Here is a 22,310-nt window from a genome sequence, read left to right on the forward strand (position 1 = left end):
CATGCTAACAACTGGATGGGGTTCTCTGTGGAAGAGTTTTCTACAACCTATTATTCCTGATATTCTGATCATGATGTTGTTACCCGAGCAGAATCTGGGCTATTAATTATGGGCCTATAATGGGATAATTCCCACCATTATTAGTGTATTTTCTGATCCCTTAGACATTCTGTTTTTCTGTTTACAGTTTCTAGACTCTTAAAACAACATTATTCATGTGTTCCTACTGGTCTGGAGGATGTTTTTGTAAAGCTGTACTGTCTTAAATCCTTTCAGATTGGTAAATTAGTCCTCCTTGTTAGACCATGCTAATATTTATTGTCATGCACATTATTCCACCAATCTAAGAAAATATTATTCTCAGTAGGTGTAGCATTTGAAAAGCAGAGCTATTTGGTGCCTTAGGGGGGCATCCACCTGTGTTTCAGAGAAGAAAGTTAACCCCCACATTGCAGAGAAGTAACATCCTTTAGTGAATTCTGTGGAAGCGACTGAAGATGTTACCAGCACCTCCTTGTCATTACATTTCTTTCATATGTGGCCACCGACAGATCTGGCTTCAGCAGAAGGGTTTCTGTGAGAACTTTCTAATTTATCTCAAGCAAAATAAACCAGATGAACTCAACTACTCTGCCCAGATTGGCACAGCTGACTTACCCTAAGCAGATCAGAGGCCATTCTTACAAACAGCACCAGCAGTGGAGCTGTTGAATGATACCTTCTGGCTGAAGAGCAGCAGGGTGGGTGGTAATGTTTTCTGTTGCCACATCTATTCACTAAATGAAACTCTGTCCTCTAACTTTCACATGATCCTAATGGAAGATAAATCATTCAGGATTTCTATGTGTAACACTTATATTGCATGACTTTTCAACGGGTTATGTAAGTGGGGGTTTAACTGGATTAAGCTGTGTCTCTCTGTATCACACTCTGTAGTTCAGAGATATGGATGGAAGACCCTCTGTTTCCAACCAAGAGAATTAACCTTTATTTGGAAATATCAAGGAAATATCTCTGTGGAAGCTTCTGACCAGCAACTAGTTGATGATTCATACAGTTTTTCATATTTTTTTTTAATTATTTTTATTTATTTAGTAAGGGAGCTTGGTAAAGTGTCATTTATGATGGAATTTGAAAGTTGATAATTGTCTTCCAAGTTCATTCACTGTTCTTCCATGTCTGAACTGTTGTGGTCTAATGCTTGTTTTTCCTGTAACTAAATCTGAAATTGAACGAGTGCTTTTCTGCATCCTAGTAGCTTAAGCAAGCTACACATTGCCTCTCCTAGCAGTCATACTTAATTCATAGCAGGTTAATTCTATGTTCCAAATGCACATATGTTTCCAAAATGTCCTGAGCTGGGGTCAGCCAACCTTTCATGCTATGTGCCACTCAGGTGATCTGGCTTCTAAACTTGATGGCTAGTTTGGTAGAAGTATCCAACAATCATCACTTAAAATGCTGACAAGTTTTCAGTTCTTATCTAAAGTAAGTGTGTCTAAGTCATCTGAAGTGGGGTAGATGAACATATGCAATTATTTATTCTACAGTAACAGATTCTTTGAGATGTAATGTCTACATGATACTACCATCAGTACTCCTTGTCTGCTACCATTTGACTTCTAAGAAACAATTCAAGCGCCTAAACAGAGATGTCTAGACCAATTTGGACACTTCAGATACCTCTTCTGGGCTCCTACTACTTTTCTGGATAGACCCGGGTTTCCAACAAGTTGTGTGTCATGTCTGTCAGCCCTTGCAGACACTTTGGATACCCTACTGGGTCTAAAATGGCTGTATATGTCAGTGTTCAGTCACCTGGATCGCTTCTCTTCGAAAAATCTGCTTTAAGCATTCTGTGTATGACATTACTTTTTAAGTAACTACAGTTATTTATGAAAAGTAAGCATCTTTCAGAGGCTGTCAATCTGCCTAGAAAATTAGTATTCTTAGTTAAATTCTTTTGCACATAATCGGTTAGATAGATTTTTTTTTTTAAGATCATTTATGTTTTGTAAAGACTTTTCAAAAGAATTTATATGGCTATCCTTGCACATTTGCAACCCCCAAATAAATAATTAGGGGAAAATGAATATAGAGAATCTATTTTTTATTCCTTCATTTTCCCCATATGATATTTATAACAAAAAGATGTAGTGAGTTGCAAGATTTTTAGTAATTAGTTTCAGAACAGTTACATGTAAGTAATTATATAAAATTTCAGTAAAAGTTCCACATAAAGTTGAAAAACTTTGCAGTTCTGGATATAATCTTCCATGACTGTATGTATCTACATCTAGAACTGGACTGTAATTCTACAGCCAGAGGTACTTTCTAGACATTTTTAATATCTATACACTTTCTGTCCTTACAGCTTTGTTTCTACTACCTAATGAGAAATTTTGCAAAAATTAAATGAGGCCATTTGAGGTGGGGGGCCTTTTTTTTACATTATTTCCTATGAAAGCACTGACTCTGTTCTTTCTGGCTTTGAAACATAATTATAAAATGAAACAGGGCATAGATGAGCTTGTGTCTGGAATGAGGTGAGGAGAGGCAAACTATTTTGTATCACATCTTAAATATCTTAAAATACTACTCAGATCAGAAATATATTCTTTACTAAGGTTAGGAAAGACAGAAATGTATGATCAGTGCAAATGCCAGAACATATATTTTCTATACTTTCTGCTTTTGTGTCATGCTTGAGGAAACTAAATTGTTACTTAGGCAAATCCTTCCTTCCAAAAACAAATGTTGAAATTGTTAAGCAACATCTTTTAGAAACAGCATTCTAAAAATCATCTGTTATTTTTCCAGTCTCTTTTGCCTTGACAGTTAGTAAGTTTTGTTTCCAGTTGGTGGAGGACTTTGTCATTCCTGCTTTACATTTGATGTGTGAAATATAAGGAGTGGAACAATTAACGAGGTTTCATTAGAGTCTTCAACAAAAGGATATGGTTTCAAGATCTCATCTGTCACATTCATATTGCTTTGCACTGATTTTGGTTATTGTGTCATCAGATTTTCTTCTATTACTCTTCCCTGCTGTGCTACATTGTCAAATTAACATGTACTTTCTGAGCACAGCCACAGCCCACTCAACTGCTAGCTTTCTCCTGCAAGAAGAGATTACCACAGAATTTCTCAATGCAATTATATGTGATCTGTGAAATTACATTTTGCATCCATTTCCATTCATTTCTCAGAATTTCTTATGAAAGATTGCTTGGGTGTTACAAAGAAATACTGGGGTTTTTTCCTTTTTGCTGCATGGTAGAGTTGAAATATTCTAGTAGAATTTTAGCTTGAACACGGGTGTTGAATTAGTCCAGTGTTTCATCTGGGAGATGTTGAACATTATTTTATCTGCCTAAAATTTTTAGTCCATAAATATGTTAACATATTAGTTTTCTGAAGGATTCTTACTTTAATGAGCAGGTATAAGGTAGATTCTTGTGCTTCAAAATGTGATGGTTCATGAGAGGCTGTCTGTCATTAAGACATCTAGGAACTATGCCTTATATAGTCATAGAAAGAAATTCTCATGGAAACGGCATTATGGAGGTGGCAGCTGCAGCTCTATATTTTTGTCTAGGTTGAATTTTGCAGTTAAAGATTAACCCTTTATATGATTTGTGTAAAAATTACATTTATGTCCCCCTCAAATACAGGATACAATCTACAAGTATCAAAACAAATTTCCAAATACGTACAGAAGAGTCAATACATCTCTATAAGAGTTAAAATTAACTCTATTTGCACCAGATTACACTGCTATTGCTGGAATTTTGGGTAAGAACTATATTTGGATATTATAATATGGTTAGAATTAGCAGTAATTACCAATTGATATCCTTCCTTCACTGAAAGCTTTTTTCTTCATTAGAGGCTGGCAAGCAATGTTCAAAAAACTCCATATGGCACTATCTTTCTCCCAAAATCTTTCTCATCTTTTGCAGTTCCTGATGGGTCACTGTGAAACAGATGAGTAAAATGTGGTCAGTGAAACTACCAAGAAGGTAGTGGTAGTGAGGCAGTAAAATCCTTAAGTACACAGTCAAGTGCAGACTGAGATGTTAAGGGATTGAATTGGCAGTTATGAAGCTAGTAAGAGCAAACACGTAATCTACAGAGACTTTTACCGTGATTTCTAAGGGACTGTACAGCTTTGAGAAGCTGCTAATGTTGGAACCTGGGCACAGCGCCTGGAGACTGCTGACACCAACCTTGCAAGCCACCGTCTGGAGGAAGCAGAAGGAGAAACAGCAATCTGGCTGGACACTGTTGCTCCTTTTCTGTGTTGTTACTGGTGACAGTAGAAGCCCACATTCTTCATTAGTTGCTTAGTAATAGTGTTGTTATATCTCCCACACAGGTCCATAGTACCTTGGTGTAACATTTACTAGAGTGAGAAAACATTGCACTGCCTCATCAAAAATATCTGCAGCCAACATACTGCCATCAGAGAGCTGGAGCTTGGTCAGAACACCATGTTGTTTGCCATGTGAAATGCCTTGCTGAATACTGATAGTTCAGTTTTTAAATACTATGCGTTTTCTGTCTTACACCTTTTCTTTCTGATAATCCCATTTTATGATATCAATTTGGCAATACAACAATTCTCATTACCACTGAAAGTATTCTAGTGTGTCCAAAGCAATCTTTATCATGCAAATAAGATGACTTTGCTTACCATCCTTCTGTGAGAGGGTACTCTCCAAATATTACTCAGCTGTGACTGTTAGTTTTATCAATCAACTGAGTGTGTGAAAAAGGGAGTTGAGAATACATTTTTGAGTAGATATTCCACATGTAGCGTGTGCTGCTGAAAACATCTTTCTGGATCAAATGAAAACAGAACTTGAACAGATTAATAGTGCAGGTGTCACAATACAGTTGTTACCATAGCTATAGAACAAATTTCTAGTGGATTTTTATTTTACATTAGAAACTTGTGCCATGGCAACAGCAATGCCTGTTGAAGATGTAACTCTGTCATTATAATTTATGTATTACAGCTCTTTTCATTACTATTATTAACAACTATTATTCTCCTGAATGTACTTTAGTTTTGAACATGGAATCTCTTGAGATACAAATGTGAATAAGCTGATTTCCAACTTTACATGAATGCCAAATTCACAATACTTAGTATGCTCCTGGTTTTCTCAATGTGCTCTGCAGTCTTAGAGTCAGATTCAGAAAATAGATATGTGAGTTTGATGAAGCATCTGTAAATTATAACTCTCAAATACTGAAAGTGAGAAATAGTATTCCACAGAGTTCTATATATGTACCACAAGCGACTGTGCTGGGGTGCACCAGTGTGTAAATAAATAGTTGATTGAATTGCAATCTGCTGCCTAAATGCCAGTTTGGTTGTATACAAACTGGTGATAATAGCAATATGTATCTGTGGCTTTGAGATTACAGCAGAACTGAATTTATTTGTAATTCCAAATGTAAATATTTTTCATGCAACAGAAATAGCAGTATCACAGTGATTTTCAGAAGTAATCCACTCAGATGGGTAAGCTACACGTACACTTGTAATAACACTAAAGATCTGTAGAAATGACATCTATTTATGTTTTGGTATTTAGGATACTATTTTCAAGTAAAAAGATAAGGTGGTAAGAAAAGCAGTGTCTGGTGAGGAAGCAAGATTGCTTTCTTCTGGCTTTTTTTTTTTTTTAAGATAACAAAAATTTTGCAAAAAGAAAAACAAATAATTTATCATAAGCAGAAAAGTTCTCTCCATTTGGATTCAATCCAAGAGCTTGAACGTCTCTACCTATTCTCTCTCCCTGGTGTCCTCACACTCTTTCTTAAAGTCCATTCTCAGAAGACTTACTCAAAAGCCAATGAGAAAGCAAAACTGGTATCATTAACTTACTGTTCATGGTGTATAGACCTATGCAATGTAATTGCATATCATATCATTTCTTAGTGCCAGTTAAGTTGATTGAAACAAATAAAAATAAAGCATCTAATGAAAGGGTTCAAAAGCATATGATAAAGTTAGGGGATAGAACACAATAGGAATGGAGAGTCTGAATTTCTCAGATATATCAGTAGATTTAAAATTCTAACCACACAGGACATTGATCATCAGTATAGACAACTTAATGAAAGGATTTTTTCAATGTACAGCAGTTTTCAACAGAACAAGAATAATTTTGATATGTTTAAAACCAAACAGAAAGTAATACATAAAATACCCCATTTTGTACATCACTATTAAGCCTCAGAAGAAATATTGATTTCAGTATCAGTTGTCTTAAAATTTATGGCAGAAATATGCAACAATAAGAAGATACCAATCTCAGATATGGGTAATTATTAAAAGCTAAGGAAGGATTTTCTTTTTAAGTAAAGTTGCCTGTTTTAGCAAGGATACAGAAGTATTATATTATCCAGTTTAAAGTTTTTCATACTTTAAGTTCTTGAGACTGAGGTCTTGGACGTTCACATGAGCAATGAAGACATGTACTTGCAGTTTTAGATATGGTGCAGTTTGAAGAGGTTATTTAGTATCTCATGCTTCAGGTCTTAGGTCAACATATAATGTCTTGGAATAAGAAAGAAAAGCATACTCTGGCAAATTATTTTAGGACTATCTATTGCTATCTATTGCATGGATTATTTTTTTTCCTTCTATGATTTCTTTAGAGCAATACAGTGAGTGGTAGGCTACTATACCCTGTACTCTCATTATTCTCTGAACATAAAAGTATTAAGCATTAACTGCATTAGGAAACTAAAATAATAATACAAATCTGTATTAAAAGAGCATTAGCCTTAACAGGTATCAATTCAAAAGTCAAAAGATTAAGAATTATAATTGGATCATTAAAGAGTTGGTTGAAAGGGATGTCTGGAGCTCATCTAGTCCATCCTCCTGTTTGGGGCAGAACTGTCATCATCAGATCAGACATGAGGGGAGGTTTAGACTGGACATTAGGAAAAAATTTTTCACAGAAAGAGTGGTCAGACAGTGGAATAGGCTGCCCAGGGAGGTGATGGAGTCACCATCCCTGGATGTGTTTAAGGGTCGTTTAGATGAGATGTTGGGGGATATGGTGTAGGGGAGAACTTTGTAGAGTAGGGCTGATGGTTGGACTCGATGATCCCAAGGGTCTTTTCCAACCTCAATGGTTCTGTGACTTTTCCTAGCCAGGTCTTGAAAACCTCCAAGGATGGAGATGCCACCTCTCTAGTTAACCTGTTCGAAGCTTACAGTGTGGCCTGCAATGCTGCTTGCTTCTTAACCTTTATCGTGACCACATACATTTTTATTCCTGACAGTCCATCCTTTTCATTGCCCAATATAGATGTGATTTGCATTGCTCAAAATCATGAGGTAAAGAAAGCATAGCTATGAGATCTTTGTTTTCTTTATCATGTTAACAAAGCTCTTAGTGAAAGCCGATGGTACAAAAGGAAAGAACTGACAGCTGAGGTAGCTGAACACTGCACTGACATCACTCTGTCTCTGCCAGAGCTTTTGTTATGCTGATCAAGACAGACCAAACTTTATCCAAGTAGTAATTAACAGCATTCCTTGGTTTTTTGAATGCTGAATTTGAGATATTAGGGGTCTGACTTCTAGAAGTACAGAAGTCAATAGCAACTGTGCTTTGAAAATATTCTGTTATACAATGTTAAAGAAAGCAAATCTTAAAGAATTTCAAATTGGATGCCCAAAATTTGTGGACATCTTCAGCATTACCTCCTTGTGCCTTATCTCCCATTTATCAAATTAGGATGTTATCATGTTACAGCCTCACCTTGTAAAGATACATGAATTAATATTTGTGAACCCCTTAGATAATGGGCATCGTAAAAAAATCTGAGGAGCTACTGAATAACTTGATATTCAAAGTAGAATTTGAATGCTGTGCAGCAAATAGGTAATAGGACTGCTCTTTTTGAACAAGAAGAATATAAATGTTGAAGAGCTGCTCTTTCATGGGGCAAACTTCATTCTGAACACTAAATGAAACAGGCAGGGTTTTTTTTAAAAAACAGTAGGTGATGATATAAAAAGTGAAATACAGTGATGCTAGCACATAAGAAGACTAAAGTTTGACAGGCAACGTTCAGTTTCATCTTTCCTGGCTTCCTGAAAGTGTTTGTGTGGGTATTTTAAAGATGAAATTTATACCTACTAGAAATATATACTTACATATGCACAATATGATAACTGTACTGAAAGATCAAGCTGAAAAGGTTCATACAATATACCTAGAGTTTTTGGGTACATTACAAACTGCTGCCACTTGAACTAACAAAATAATCAAAAGTAATGTTTTGGCATGCTGTCACTGCACCACTGCTAGAAAGTTAGACACGACATGCACACACTTCGTAGTGGTCATTACATATATTTACTGACCACAGAGGCATGGGAGTTCTCAGAAGCAACATCTTTTGTTTACAGTAGTAAACTGAACAAAATCAGGGCATGAGACAACATTGGTGCTTGGCAGTCTGTACTGTTAAACTGTTGTGTGGGTTTTGGCAAGGTTTAGCCAATACTGAATAGTGCTGACCCAGACAGTACCCAGACATAACACAAGTTTTAGCTGAGGCCAGAGACCATTCCCAGGAATTGTTTGGATTGGCCAGCTCTGTCTTGAGGAGGAGAGTTTAGCTGAAAGAAGATGAGCCTAATAATTCTTTGAGATCCTAATAGTTGATGACCAGTTTCATTTAGTAGTATAGATGTAGCAAAAATATTAGAGAACATAATGTGGATATTAGTCAAATCCTTGCAATCCAAGTGTCTCTAAGCTTTTATTTTACATGATTTATTCTTCTTTCTTACTTTGTCCTGACAAAAAACATTTGTCTCTTAAATGAGTTCAATAGACAGCTGTAAGACACATCTCTGGAACAGCAGAATAGGGTTCAGTTCATGATTAAGGGATCTAAATGTAGGTATCTGGATGCTGTCTCCCATTGTAGTCATTGGCAGTCTAGTCAATACAGTCAACAGAGTACAGGGAGTGATTCAGCTGACCAGCCACAACACACAGTGAGTGGCATCATTCTCTAGTATGCACTGACTTTATCAATCTGATCTCTGACTATGGTGGGAGCTTACAAACCTCTTACCCATGCAGATATGTAAAATGAGACATCTTAATCTGGAGTGGAATCTCAGCTACTGAGTTTTTCACGTAAGGGAAAAACACCAAAGTCAATAATTATTTACATAATTTATTTTTCATTTTAAGCTCACCTTCAAAATTGCAGATGTACAATTAATTCAGCAACTTTCAGAAATCAAAGAAAGTGAGAATGTCCCTGTCCCCATTTTCCTCTGCTTTTTTCCCCCAAACCAACTTTTCTGGCATTATTGATTTCTTAAGCTCTATCATGTTCCACATTTAACCTTTCACCATAACACCCCACATCTTTTTAGTTGCAAAATGTCTTCCGTGTATATTCTAGTCAGTTGTTTCTCAAAGATGAAAACTAGATTTTCTTAGGTTGCACTCGTAATCTTGATTAGAATTTTATCATGATACTTTAACAAATAAGAAAAACACGTAATTTTACATTTTTAAGCTGCTGACTAGTAAAAGAGCTGATGGTATTTTGAAGTACACACCAAAAATCTTTCTTCTATTATTCATATAATCAAATGCCTCCTTTTAGAAGTGATATTTTGAGTTCTGTGGGGTTTTTTTACAAACAGATATTTTAGCAAATAGGAGGAAGCTGCTCCATTTCTTTGCAAATTATGATGATGCTATGTTTCATTCCTTCTGGTAGCTAGATAGAGTCTACGTATGAACATACAACTTCTAGCAAGAATGAGATGAATATAGTTATATTTAATGAAGTAGTTATAGAGATGCAACTGTTAGTGGGGGCACAGTTATTCTGAGTAGAATATGCTAACTTAATGCCATGTGGATAGAGCGATGTTATCCACACCAACACTTTAAATGAGGCAGCACAGGTAGAAAAAGGTCTCTTTTTTTTTTTCTCCTAGTCCTTACAGCATCAGGCATAAAAAGAGCTATGAATTTTTAATAATACACTCTGAACTGTGCCAAGAAGTGAATTTTTTCTTAGTTCCCTTTTTTGGGTGTGTGCTAAATTGTATATTAAACTTGTTTCAAAAAGACTTGATTTCCTATTTTTTTCAATGGTTACTATTACTCTGAATCTATTCTCAAAAGTTCTCAGAAATAAAAACAACACTCAGATCTATTCTTTAGAGACTGTCAGTAAAAAGACATCATAGTGTTATATTATAATGACTATTATTATAATGGCTATAAAAAGAAAAATTACCAACAATACTCCTGACAATACTGGTTCTTCGTGTGTTTTACTAGCTACAAACGAACTAGCTAATTCATCATACTAAACTGTGTAATTTGTACACATTTCAACTCAATAACAAATTAAAAGAGACACCATCAAGTTGATGAAATAGCATTGACCTGTTTTATTTTATAGATTTGTTTTTTCCTGGAATTTATGTGTAGCACTGAGTGGTTTTGGCTGGTTTTCAACTAGTCAGGATAAAATAGTCAAGTTTAAGAAGACAACTCTTTTTTAAGGGGCTAATAAATCTATTCATGTCACAAGTATTTTTTGTTTCTGTACGTAAGAAATAACCAAGCTGCATACAAAAGTCATTTTGCTGAGAGTAAGGTCTTTGTTGTTTGCAGTATTTTATCACTGTGTTTTTTTACAAGGTACTTTCTCATTTCAGAGCGTCTTTGCCAGGGAGAAACATCCACTGAAAGTGAGCTTCCTGAAGGACACCCCGCTGAACAGTTTGCAGGTTTACTTCATGGATCATCACCTGCGTGTGACCCACCTGATAATCCACTCCAGCTCTACAGCAAAGCAAACCAGTGCAGTGGTCCACTAGAGAAAAGCATTTTGAGCAAGAGCACAGTGCAGCAGATACAGCTACGGAAAGAAAGCAACACTGATCCTCCTGTTAAGAAAAAAAAGCCACCAGTTATAAACAGAACCATATTTCATACTAAAACAAAACCAGTAGAAAATCATACATTGGTTGGCACGTCAACAAGGATAAGTGAACAATGGGTTATTACCACTGGGGGATTTGTGGAGCGAGCATGCACACTTGGCAGAATACGATCTTTACCAAAGACTTTGCTTGAAATGCATTTGTGCAAAAATGTTTCAAAATCTGATTCTAATCTTATCACCCATCCACCAAATGACAAAAAAGCAAGAAGCAACTGGAGTGAACCCACACCAAACCAGCAGTGCTCCAAAGGGAATTCAGAGAGAACACCTTCCTTCACATCAGAATGGGAGGAAGTAAGTTTTGTTCATTTTTAAGTACAAGCAAATATGTGGTGAAAATGCTTTTATTGTTTTCAGTTTCAGAGGTGAAATAAAAAGTGAATCTTCCACACTGCAGATCCTCAGAGAGTATTTCATAATGTAATGCATGGTAGTTAATGCATGGTAGCTTGACAGCTGGCACAAAATGCAATGCATTTCTGTACAAAATGCTGCACACTTAGTGAAGTCTATTGTTTCCATAGTGAATGAAGTTAACCAGAAGTAATTCTACAATTTTTTGTGATATTGAAATTATTTTCTACTACAGCCCTCACCACTGACACTAATAAAATTGGTAAAATTCTTTGTAGTTATGTCCAATATTTATATATTTACCAATTATTTCCCACCATGGCAATGTCTGCCAGCAAGACACAAGAGAAAATGTCAGGAATAGAGGGACTAAGATTTTTAGGTTGATATGCATTCTGCAAACCCTTGCTATATAACATATCCTCTAACTGGTATGTAGCCTGTGTACAGAATGCTTGACATATACCTGACTCTTGTGTGAAGTGGGAATACACTTATAGCTACAATGAATTCGGGACTATTAAAAGAAATGTCCACACTGAGTTTGTAGTACACATGTTTGCTCATACACGAGATTTTATTTTAGATTTAGAACTAGATTTAAAATAATTCTTAGACCCCTTTTTAAATTTTTTTTTCTCATTTGCTAAATTTCAAGAATGTAAATAATTCTTCATAGATGCAAAAATTCCCATCTTACTGAGGGAAATTAAGAGTGGGAAATGTTTAGATCTTTACTACTATTACAGAGAAGCAAACATTTCTCTTTAAAATGACTGCTATGGGGAAATGTATATACCTCCAGAGTGCTATTTCATTTCAGAAGGAACTCAGAGCTTGTTTGTGTGATTGGTTATTTTTCTAGAAAAAGGTTTCCAGCTCATTTAAATGTCTGGTTTGATAGGGCATCTGAAGGTAGTTTTTGTTGTAAAGGAGATACTTTCTTAGTGGAAAGGTATTCAGGATCATGTTTTGATCTTAATAACTTGGATATATTGTTATGAACTCCTGATTTGAGTCAGGTCCATGTTTGCCTTTTTAGGGGGACATCAAGGTTTGATTGTTCTTAAGAGTAAGAAAAATGTAGTTTATTTAAAAAAAAAGTTATTCTAAATTTGCAGATTCTAACATAATTCCCAGACTTTCTCCTGTCACCAGTTTTTAAAAAGGAGTCAGTTTTCCTAATAGTCCTAATATTAAGCTCAGTAAAACCTGGTTCTCTGTGTCTGCCTTCTTAGACAACACCAGCCTTTTGATTCACTTTTTGTTTTGTTCTGTTCTTATGGAAAATAAAATAGGTATAATAGTTTTGACATAGTAAATTCAATGTAATTTAGAAATGTGCAAATGAGTTTTGGGATCAATGTAGTGCTGTTTCACAAACAATATCATTGTGTGGTATGTGGGGACATAGCTATGTTTCATACCTGTTCAGTGGCCTTGGGGCAGATGAGGAAATAGGAGCTAGGAAATTCTCTGGAAATCTTAACTGAACAATTGCTTTAGTACTTGATAACACATGAAACAGTATTCTTCTGTATTAATATTACCACTTAAATAGACCTCTAGTGGTTATACCTAGATGACCAGAGACATCATTATGAAAGGAACTGTACTGTAGAAAAAGAAACTCTAGTCTCATGCTTTAGATTTTGCTAGCGTACAAATGTTGGAAAATAAAAATCGAAGTGAAGAAATTAATTGTCTACCTTTGATTTTTGCATTTGGCAATCTTAATTTTTTTTTTTTTTCCTAACAAGAGTAATAATGCCTTAAATTTATGCATGAAAAACTAAAATAAAATAACAAAGATGGGGCCCATCAATTGTTTTCACTGTTCTCTCTTTTGTAGATTGATAAAATCATGAGTTCAATAGATGCTGGTATTAATACTGGACTGGGGGAGATGAATGATCACACTACAAGTAAGGAAAAATAACTAATTATTGTTTAATTTTGACTTAAATGTCTATAGGGAAACTGTGGATAAGATATTGCTAAGTAACCCACTGTGTTGAAATCATGAACAGAATCAATGTTGTTTACTGTTAGAGATGCATTAGGCCCAGTATCCTGGAGCTGTTACTTTAAATAGCATATTGGAGTCCTTACTGTTGTTTTGAAATCTTATCAGAAAAAATATTCCATTAGTGTCTTCATACTGAAGCCTTTCTACTGGGGGAATATTTTCCAATCTTTTCCAGCTGAGTTTTTGTTTGGAATGATGGGACCCTGGGTATATCCAATAGTTGCTGACACTTTTTAAAGCATTGCATTATCTAATGCTACTTCGAGCAAATATTTGGCACAGGGCTGAAAATGTGGCTGACAGCCAGTGACTGGTGTTAGTAAGACAGGAAAATTTGCAAACCTCCCCTACCATGGTGAATTCTAAGAACTCTAAGTCATGACTAGCCTGTTGGTGTGTTAGCATAAACCTGTGCAGCTGAGTTGATAAGAATTTTGAAAGTATTTCACTATGTCTTCTTCCTAAGACATGGAAGGAAAACTGAGTTGTATGTCTGAATAATTTGGTCTTGAGGCAAAGCTATGTTAACTCACCTATACTGGTACATCCCTGCTAGCAATTGCATGCGATTACTTGGGTTTATGTATCGGGCAGGAGACTATGTACCTTATCACTTAACATTTTTTTAAAAAGCATTTTAACAACTGTCCATTTCATGGACCATTACATCTGTACAGGACAAAACTGTGTCTTACCAATTAAACAGAGTTGACACAAGTATTTTAACAGTAGCTGGACAGTGAGAAGGGAATCTAGAAAAAAGAGAAATTAACTGATTTGAATACCATTATAATTGCAGATAAAACAAGCAGATTCAGATTATTTTTTTCTAAAAGAGTAAGGGGCAATATCATGAAAAGTGCTAGGCATGTTGTCCTGGCAGGCTATTTTTAGTTTCTGAAACTTGCAGTGTTGGAAGCGAGAATTATTCATAGAGAAACTCTAGGTTAGGAGATAGTTAATAATTTCTGCAGATATTATAAGTAATTCAGGATTTGCTGCTTATTATTTTTATCATGGTAGTTGTATTGGGTCTGGCTGAAATAGAGTTAATTTTCCCTGTAGCAGTCCTCATAGTGCTGTGCTCTGTTGGTAGCTAGAAAGGTGTTGCTACTGCTGAGCAGAGCTTCCAGGGCACCAAGGCTGTCTCTCCAATGTTCCTCCCTCACCAGTAGACCGGGGGTGGGCAAGATCTTGAGAGGGGACATAGCCAGGACAGCTGACCCAAACTGACCAAAGGGATATTCCATGTCATGCTCAGCAATAAAAGCTAAGAGAAAGGGGCAGGGGCAGCATTTGCTATTATGATGCTTGTCTTCTGGAGCAACCTCTACATGTACTGAAGTCCTGCTTCTCAGGAGGTGGCTGGACATCACCTGCTGATGGGAAATAGAGACTAAAACTTCTGTTTTCCTTTGTTTCTGCATGCAGCCTTTGTTTTTGCTTTATTAAACTGTCTTTATCTTGACCCACAAGGGTTTTTTTCCATCTTTTTTTCTCTCCCCACTGTCCTGCTGAGGAGGGGAATGATAGAGTGGCTTGGTTGGCACCTGGCATCCAGCCAAGGTCAACCTACCACACTCCTTTTTGGTGCCCAGCGTGGGGCTCCAGGAATTTGAGATAAGGGTAGTAATTGGGAGAAGTAATGGGCAAAGCATGGACTGAACAATGTTAGAGAGCAGAACGATCATGGGAAATTTCAATTCTTGTAATTGTGGTGAAGGGACGAGGGGTGGATTGTGTGTAAATTGTCCACTTCTGTTCAGTGTTGTGATGATGTTTTGATTTTGGCGTGGGGAATTTTTTTTGTTGATATAAGTGAAGTTTGTGAAGATTGTGTGATGAATGTGGATTTTAATGATAATTCTTAAACATGTGATTCACAGAGGCAAGGAGTGGGATATATTGGGTTTGCATGGCAAGGTTTTGGTAGAGGGGGTACAGGGGTGGCTTCTGTGAGAAGATGCTAGAAGCTTTCTCTGTGTCCGATAGAGCCAACACTAGCTGGCTCCAGGACAGACCTGCTGCTGGCCAAGGCTGAGCCCATCAGCAACGGTGGTAGTGCCTCTGTGATAGCATATTTTAAAAGGGGGAAAAAAAACCTGCACAACTGCAGCTGAAGAGAGGAGTGAGAATATGTGAGAAACAACTGTGCAGACACCAAGGTCAGTGAAGGAAGGGGAGGAGATGCCTCAGGCACCAGAGCAGATATTCCCCTGCAGCCCATGGAGGTTAATGGTGGAGCAGATATCCACTGCAGCCTGTGGAGGACCCCACGCTGAAGACCCCACGGGAAGCCCATGCTGGAGTAGCCTCCTGGCAGGACCTTTGGACTCATGGAGAGACGAGCCCACACTGGAGATTTGCTGGCAGGACTTGTGGCCCCTCAGGGGACCTACACTGGAGCAGTCTGTTCCTGAAAGACTGCACCGTGTGGAAAGGACCCACGTTGGAGCAGTTCATGAAGAACTGTAGCCTGTGGGAAGGACTCACATTGAAGAATTTTGTCAAGGACTGTCTCCCGTGGTAGGGACCCCACGCTGGAGCAGGGGAAGAGTGTGAGGAGTCCTTCCTCCGAGGAGGAAGGAGCGGTAGAGAGAACAGGTGACGAACTGACCATAGCCCTCATTCCCCATCCCCCCGCACCACTGGCAGGGAGGAAGTAGAGAAATCGGGAGTAAAGTTGAGCCCAGAAAGAAGGGAGGGGTGGGGAGAAGGTGTTTTAAGGTTTTGTTTTATTTCTCATTATCCTACTCTGTTTTAATTGGTAATAAATTAAACTAATTTCCCCAAGTTGAGTCTGTTTTGCCCGTGATGGTAATCGGTGGGTGATCTCCCTGTCCTTATCTCGACCCATGAGCCTTTCATTATATTTTCTCTCCCCTGTCCAGTTGAGAAGGGGAGTGACAGAGCAGCTTTGCTGGGCACCTGCCATCCAGACAAGGTCAAACCACCACAGTAGTACACAGGCACCAAATGCAAAATCAGGCATTGATTAAGAAGTTGCACAGCAAGTAAGAGCTATGAAATGGAGACAAAAGCAACAGTATGCATATGCAAATTTGCATAACTTAGTGATGTGTAAATACTATTCTGTCCCTTCCTATGACTGACCACTGCTTTTCTTTTTCTAGTTTTTCTTCTTTTAAGATCAGAAAATATCTCACAACTCTTGTCACCAGCCATTTTGTGGCTTCTACTGCATGCATTATTTTTCTTGGCATTGAAATGTGGCATTTGGTTCTTCAGCTCTTTCAGTTGGCAGGAGATCTACTCTTTTCTTCACTTCTTTTCCCAGAGGGAACTTTGAGTCCCAACTTTTTTTCTATTCAGTGTGCAGTTTCTGGCAAACCAACATTTTTTCTTTCCTGTCAACTCCTTAATGGTTTTTAGCCAGTTTAGAATGATAATCTGATTTTGCTCTTAATGAAGAAATCAAGCTCTGTACTATTAATCAAAATACAACTACTTTTCTTTAAATTTAATCAATTTTGCTGTACATGCAGACTACAATAAAGACATTTCTTTCTGCTCTAGAGCTGGCTATATTCAGCTTCACATGTATGTTTTCCACTTTTCACTCCTTTATGCCTTTTCCAGTCAAACACAGTTTAGGCAGCAAAGCAAAGGGAACTATTATAATATCAAATGCATTAAATGCCTCATATGAAACATGTTGTACTTCAAGTATTTTCTTATTTTTTTTTTATTAACAAAATAATAGGGCTATCTAGCAGAAAATAAGGAGTCTTTATTTCTCACGATTAGCCAACTGGAGTAACTACTCAAGTGGAGCCTTACTACAGTGATATTTATATATTTAACAACAGATTTTACTTTCAATTTTAGCTTGTGTTAATTACCTCTTGTTAAGTGGTATTTGTACTGCAAGGCAATACACAGGTTTTTCTTACTGATAGTACAACCTAACCTAGGTCTTTGGCCCCAATGAAGGGGTTGCTTTGAAGTTTTCTGCAGCAAATCAGCACCTTTTCTTTGTGTTCTTCTTCTATTTAAACTCCTATAGTTTATTGGAAAGAAGCATCTCAGGTGCCTCAGTGTTCCTCAGAGGTGCCTCATGTAGCCCTTGTCTAATTCCTTACAGATGCTTGCATTTTCTGGACCCCTATGTGTTTTATTTAGGATTTTATCTGCCCAGGTGTTGTAGTACTGAGGACCTAAATTCCATCTCAGAACTTCTTGTTCACCTTCTCTCTTCTTCCTGGCTCTGTGCTAAGCATTACACAGCCAAATGTAAAGATCTGGCCTATGTTTAGGAATAAAAATTAAGTAGTATGGTATCAAGTAATATAATTTTGAAATAATTAATTTACATATAAGGTTGAGGTTTTTTAGTTTTGCTTGAATGTATGTGTAAAAAGATTATCCAGTAGAGATTAAAAATAATGTATTCATTCCTCAGAGTGTATAAGTCAAAGAGATTTCTTATAGTGTTGAACTGGAAGCATCTAGATTATTGAGGACTATATTCAGGAAACTTCACTTTTCTTGTCTAATAACTTTTTAGCAAACAGTAAGATTTCTGATAATACTGAAGAACAAATGTAGCTTGATATGGAATCCTTCGTTTTAGTATTTACTTAGTCCCGTACTTCGTGTTATACTCCACTGTTTTTATGAACTGTTAGTAAAAATAAAAATATATTCAATTCAAGCACAAATATTCTTAATCTACCAGGCATGAAGAAATTTTAATACTACATAGTATCTCATTCCCAGTGAAAACTATGGAATAAGTCATACACTGATAGTTCAGTAGCTATATTTAAAATTAGACAATGATGACATCTTGTGATGAAATCCTTGAATGGATTTACAGGAACTGTGGCCTATATTTTCCTACTGGTGGAATCTGGAAAGACTTCTTTTCGATCTCCAGGGGAATCTCTTAAGAAGTAATTAAGAGGAGCAGTGAAAGGAGAGAATCAAAACTGCTGAGTATGGTCATGAGAACTTCATCCACAGCATGCATTCAGAAACAAAAAAATTAAAGCAGAGCTTTCAGTTTGGTAACAATACAGGAAGAGTAAACTTGAAACTAAAGAGAGGAAGATGGCTTCCGATATCCTCTGAGGGCATGTAGCATTCAACATCTGAATAGCTTATCACTGAAATCAAAAGCAGGAGTGCTGACCAGGGAGCAAGTAAGAATTAATCTCAATTATAATATACAAAAAACCCCACTAGCTCAAGGAGTACAAAACCTCTATTACCAAAAGGAAATAAAAGATGGTGCTGGCTAGTGACCTTCTACTCAAGGTGATGTGGAAACATCTGCACCATCTGACACTTACATTACAGCTGGTGTGCTTCTTCACAAGAGTCCAAATATGCAAAGTTGCAAAGGATTCTACTGCTCACTAGCATACAATAAAGAATATTAATGATACTGCCAAGAATGATCCTAAGCAAATCAAAAGTGCTTATAAGGCTCTGTGACAATATAGAGGTTGAAGATTCAAGAGATATTATTGTCTCTCCTCTCATGTCCAAGTCAAGCATCAGATATACCCTAAATATAACTACATGGCTTCTATCCTGAGATAAGAGAACTTTAAATTAAGAACTATGTGGCAATGACAAAAATCTTCATTTTAAATAATGCATGGACATAGCTCTAACCCCTGAGAAAGATAGGATTATTTAAAACAGGATTAAAGAAGTGACTAGACAAAGAGTCATGGGTCAGTTTGCCAGATATCTTAGCTGTTTGTATACTAATGGTAGAAGAAAGAGAAAGAGAGAAGAATTAACAGAAGAATTAATGAGAAATTGACAAGGATTAGCTGAAGATTATGACAAAATCGGCATTGTAGAGAATCATATATATTACACTAGTAGTCAAATCATGTAGAGGATATAACTTCTTTAGCAAGAAGGGAAGAAGAGAGGAAATGTTGGCTTGTATTTCAATAATATAATGGTTGCTTTGAGATCTCAAAAATAAGATTAGTTAGAGCTGTTAAATATCTGTTGGTATCCAGGAAGGCAGAAAAGAACGTGGTTGTTCTTGGTATGTATCCAAAGCCATGGGACTTGATAGTAATGGGAGATTTTAGTTACCACAGAACTTGTTGGGAAGGAAATTATATTGACAGACTGTCCAGGAAAAAAAAAATCTCAAGCAGGTAGATGTCAATAAATTCAGAGAATTTATTTTAAAAAATCTCTAGGGTGCAAGTTAAAGAGAAATCTGTGGGTTCCTCAACAGAACACTAGTAAAGACCATAGTACAAGCTTCACCAATGTGAAGAAAAATAAGTGTAAAAGACCATCTTGGCTAAATTGTCATCTTTCACCTTAGACATAATGAGGAAAATTTCTGTGTTTACTAAACATGGTAGAATAATACATGCATGTAGGGACAAGTCAGAAGTGCCAAAGCACTCAGTGAGGTGAAACTAGCAAGAGAAGTGAAGATTTAACATGACATATTTATATTAGTACATTAATAGGGAGAAGAAGAACAAATAAATCTTTGGCAGCTAAGAGAGGTGCTGCAGGAAAGGAAAAGCTGCTCATAGTGGGTGCAAAGAAGGCAAAAATGTACAATGACTTTTTATCACACATTTACTGAAAGGGTTATCAGTGAGCATATGACATGCACAGCTAATCCTAGGGCTAGTACCTCAATTGTAGATAAGGAAATAACAGATTATATAGGTTAGGTATCTTAAAACTGATTTAATTAACTTCATTTTGTGTTACATAACTCTGGAAAACATAGATCTGTTAGTGGGTTTCTGTGAGAATTCTCAGAAGATGGATGAGGTACCAACAGACTGAAAAAGAATTATGTGGAACTTATGCTTAAAAGGGGAAAGGAAGGAGAATGTGGGGAATTATTTTCAATTCATAGAAAAGTCACTGAACAGATAAACTACTTAAAGTAGCTAGAAAATAGCAAAGAAATAAGAGACAACATGTATATGGCAAGAGCAAACCCATGAAAGCAATCTAATTCCCTGCTAGGAGAGGACATCAGATTTTGTAGGTAAGGAAAGAGCAATAGATGCCCAGCATTTGGACTTCACTTAAGGTTTTGACATTATCTCATGTTTTTCTTGTAAGCAAATTAAGGAAACATGGCCTTGATGAATATAATGGTAGGTCAGACAGATCAATCTTATTCTTAATGTCTGAATTCAAACTTCTGCAGTGTAGACTGCATCGAGTACGTCTGAGCCACTAATACTGAGTTAGATAAGCAGGCACTTCTTTGGTATATCTAAACGTCTGAAGCATGGCAAATGGCACTGGAAGTGTCTATAAAGAGAATGTAGAGGACCTCCTCAGATGTAGCTGTCTAAAACTAGCTGAAATTAATCTCCCCGTCTTCTCCCCGGGACAAAATTATAAAGGCAATATAGTGAAGTATCAAAATTGATTATTAGGGAGATGTAACTTCTGTTACATTCAGGAGCATGTTAAAGACTTCTGGGTATTTGCCAGAACTTAAAAAAAAAAATAGTTGGGGTATAACTGACCTTGGCTTGTCAGTTGAATGGATTTGGTCAGTGTTTTAAGTCGCTTTGAGTCTATTTTGTAATGATTCTGTGACTACTACGATAAAATTATTTAGATGGAACCTGTCTACAAAGTAAAGTTTAAAGAAGAAACACTTCAATTTTGTATTTACTTTACTAAATTATACACAATTTTTCCTACATAAAAAAGTCTTTCAAGGCATGCATAGCAGTATTTCTGTGTTACTTGGAGCCCAGTATCTGTTCAGAGGTGTGTGATTCAGAGTTTGCTTACATCTGCAAGTCATTTAAAAGGGAATAATCAAGAACTAATCTACTTCGGATATTTTTTTTTTAAATGGATATCATGTCATCCTCATGATTGAAGCAAGAATTGTTTCTATTCAGAGCAATTAAAATAATGACAAGGAAAATAATTGTTGAAGGTCATTCCATATCAAAATAACCTAGAGTCAGTTAAAACTGTGCTGGGCTTTTGAGAGAACCACTTCTGTCAAATATGTTCTAGCACATGGAGGGTGACTTACAATTTTATAATTCTGCTAATCATTAATCCATTTTTGGATGCTATCCATAAATGCACTGTCCAGTTGCTGTGTGCATACAAGTGCACTGTAGTCAAGATTTCTTTGGTCAGCTGAGCACATACTTATCCTTAAGTGCCCTCATTGTTTCACCTAGAGGCATACAGGGTACAGTTTACTGAATTACCTTCAGTTTCTTGATCTACAATTTTGGCTTGAAACGTAATATACTGGCAAGCCTTTTCCTTACAGCTGAAATAAGAAAATTTCTTATTACATTTAGCAAGTTTGGTTTTACAAAGTTTATTCATTGCCCATTTGTGAGAAAAGTACCTTTCCCTATGCTCGGAAATAATCCTAGCATCACATTCAGCATCTATGTCTAAATATCAATATCAAGGCTCCAAACTTTACTCACTGAAGCTACCTGAGTGCCTTTCAAAGAGTAATTCTGCTTGTTACTGGAAGAGGTGTATGCAACAGAATTATACCATATTAAAAAAAAAAATTGCTTTCAAAGGAGCTAGCAAAACTTCTAAAATAATTACTTTAGCGGTATGTATTATGTCTACAACTTCAGAGAGACCCATGAGTTGGCTTTTCTAGAGATACTTTGAACCAGAAGGGCTGGAACACTGACACCTATGCCTGAGTTGACTCCACATGAGCCGTAGCTCATTTGAAAGTAGCAGAGCTGCAGTGGGTTGTGCTGTATTCAGAATAAACCCTACAACTACAGGTTCCATCAAGTTTTTCCACAAGCAAGACTTTATTGCTTCTGGATGCACCCACTACATATGCATGTTTCTCTGTCATGTATTACATGTTTAATGACAGGGATTGACAGTACGTCATTGAGCACTG

At 36.6% G+C, this 22,310-nt stretch overlaps 1 protein-coding gene across 3 annotated transcripts in view; it reads left to right on the plus strand.

Moving 5' to 3' along the window:
* ANKS1B (ankyrin repeat and sterile alpha motif domain containing 1B) overlaps positions 1 to 22,310 on the plus strand; it is a 447,745-nt gene that overhangs the window by 210,126 nt on the left and 215,309 nt on the right. For all 3 annotated transcript variants that reach the window (XM_074826981.1, XM_074826982.1, XM_074826977.1), the window contains exons 13-14: positions 10,742 to 11,325; positions 13,238 to 13,310. In XM_074826981.1, the coding sequence (XP_074683082.1) occupies positions 10,742 to 11,325; positions 13,238 to 13,310 (657 nt within the window). The remainder of the gene's footprint in view (positions 1 to 10,741; positions 11,326 to 13,237; positions 13,311 to 22,310) is intronic.

This window comes from Strix aluco, chromosome 5 (genome assembly GCF_031877795.1).
Source record: "Strix aluco isolate bStrAlu1 chromosome 5, bStrAlu1.hap1, whole genome shotgun sequence".
Lineage (NCBI taxonomy): Eukaryota > Metazoa > Chordata > Aves > Strigiformes > Strigidae > Strix > Strix aluco.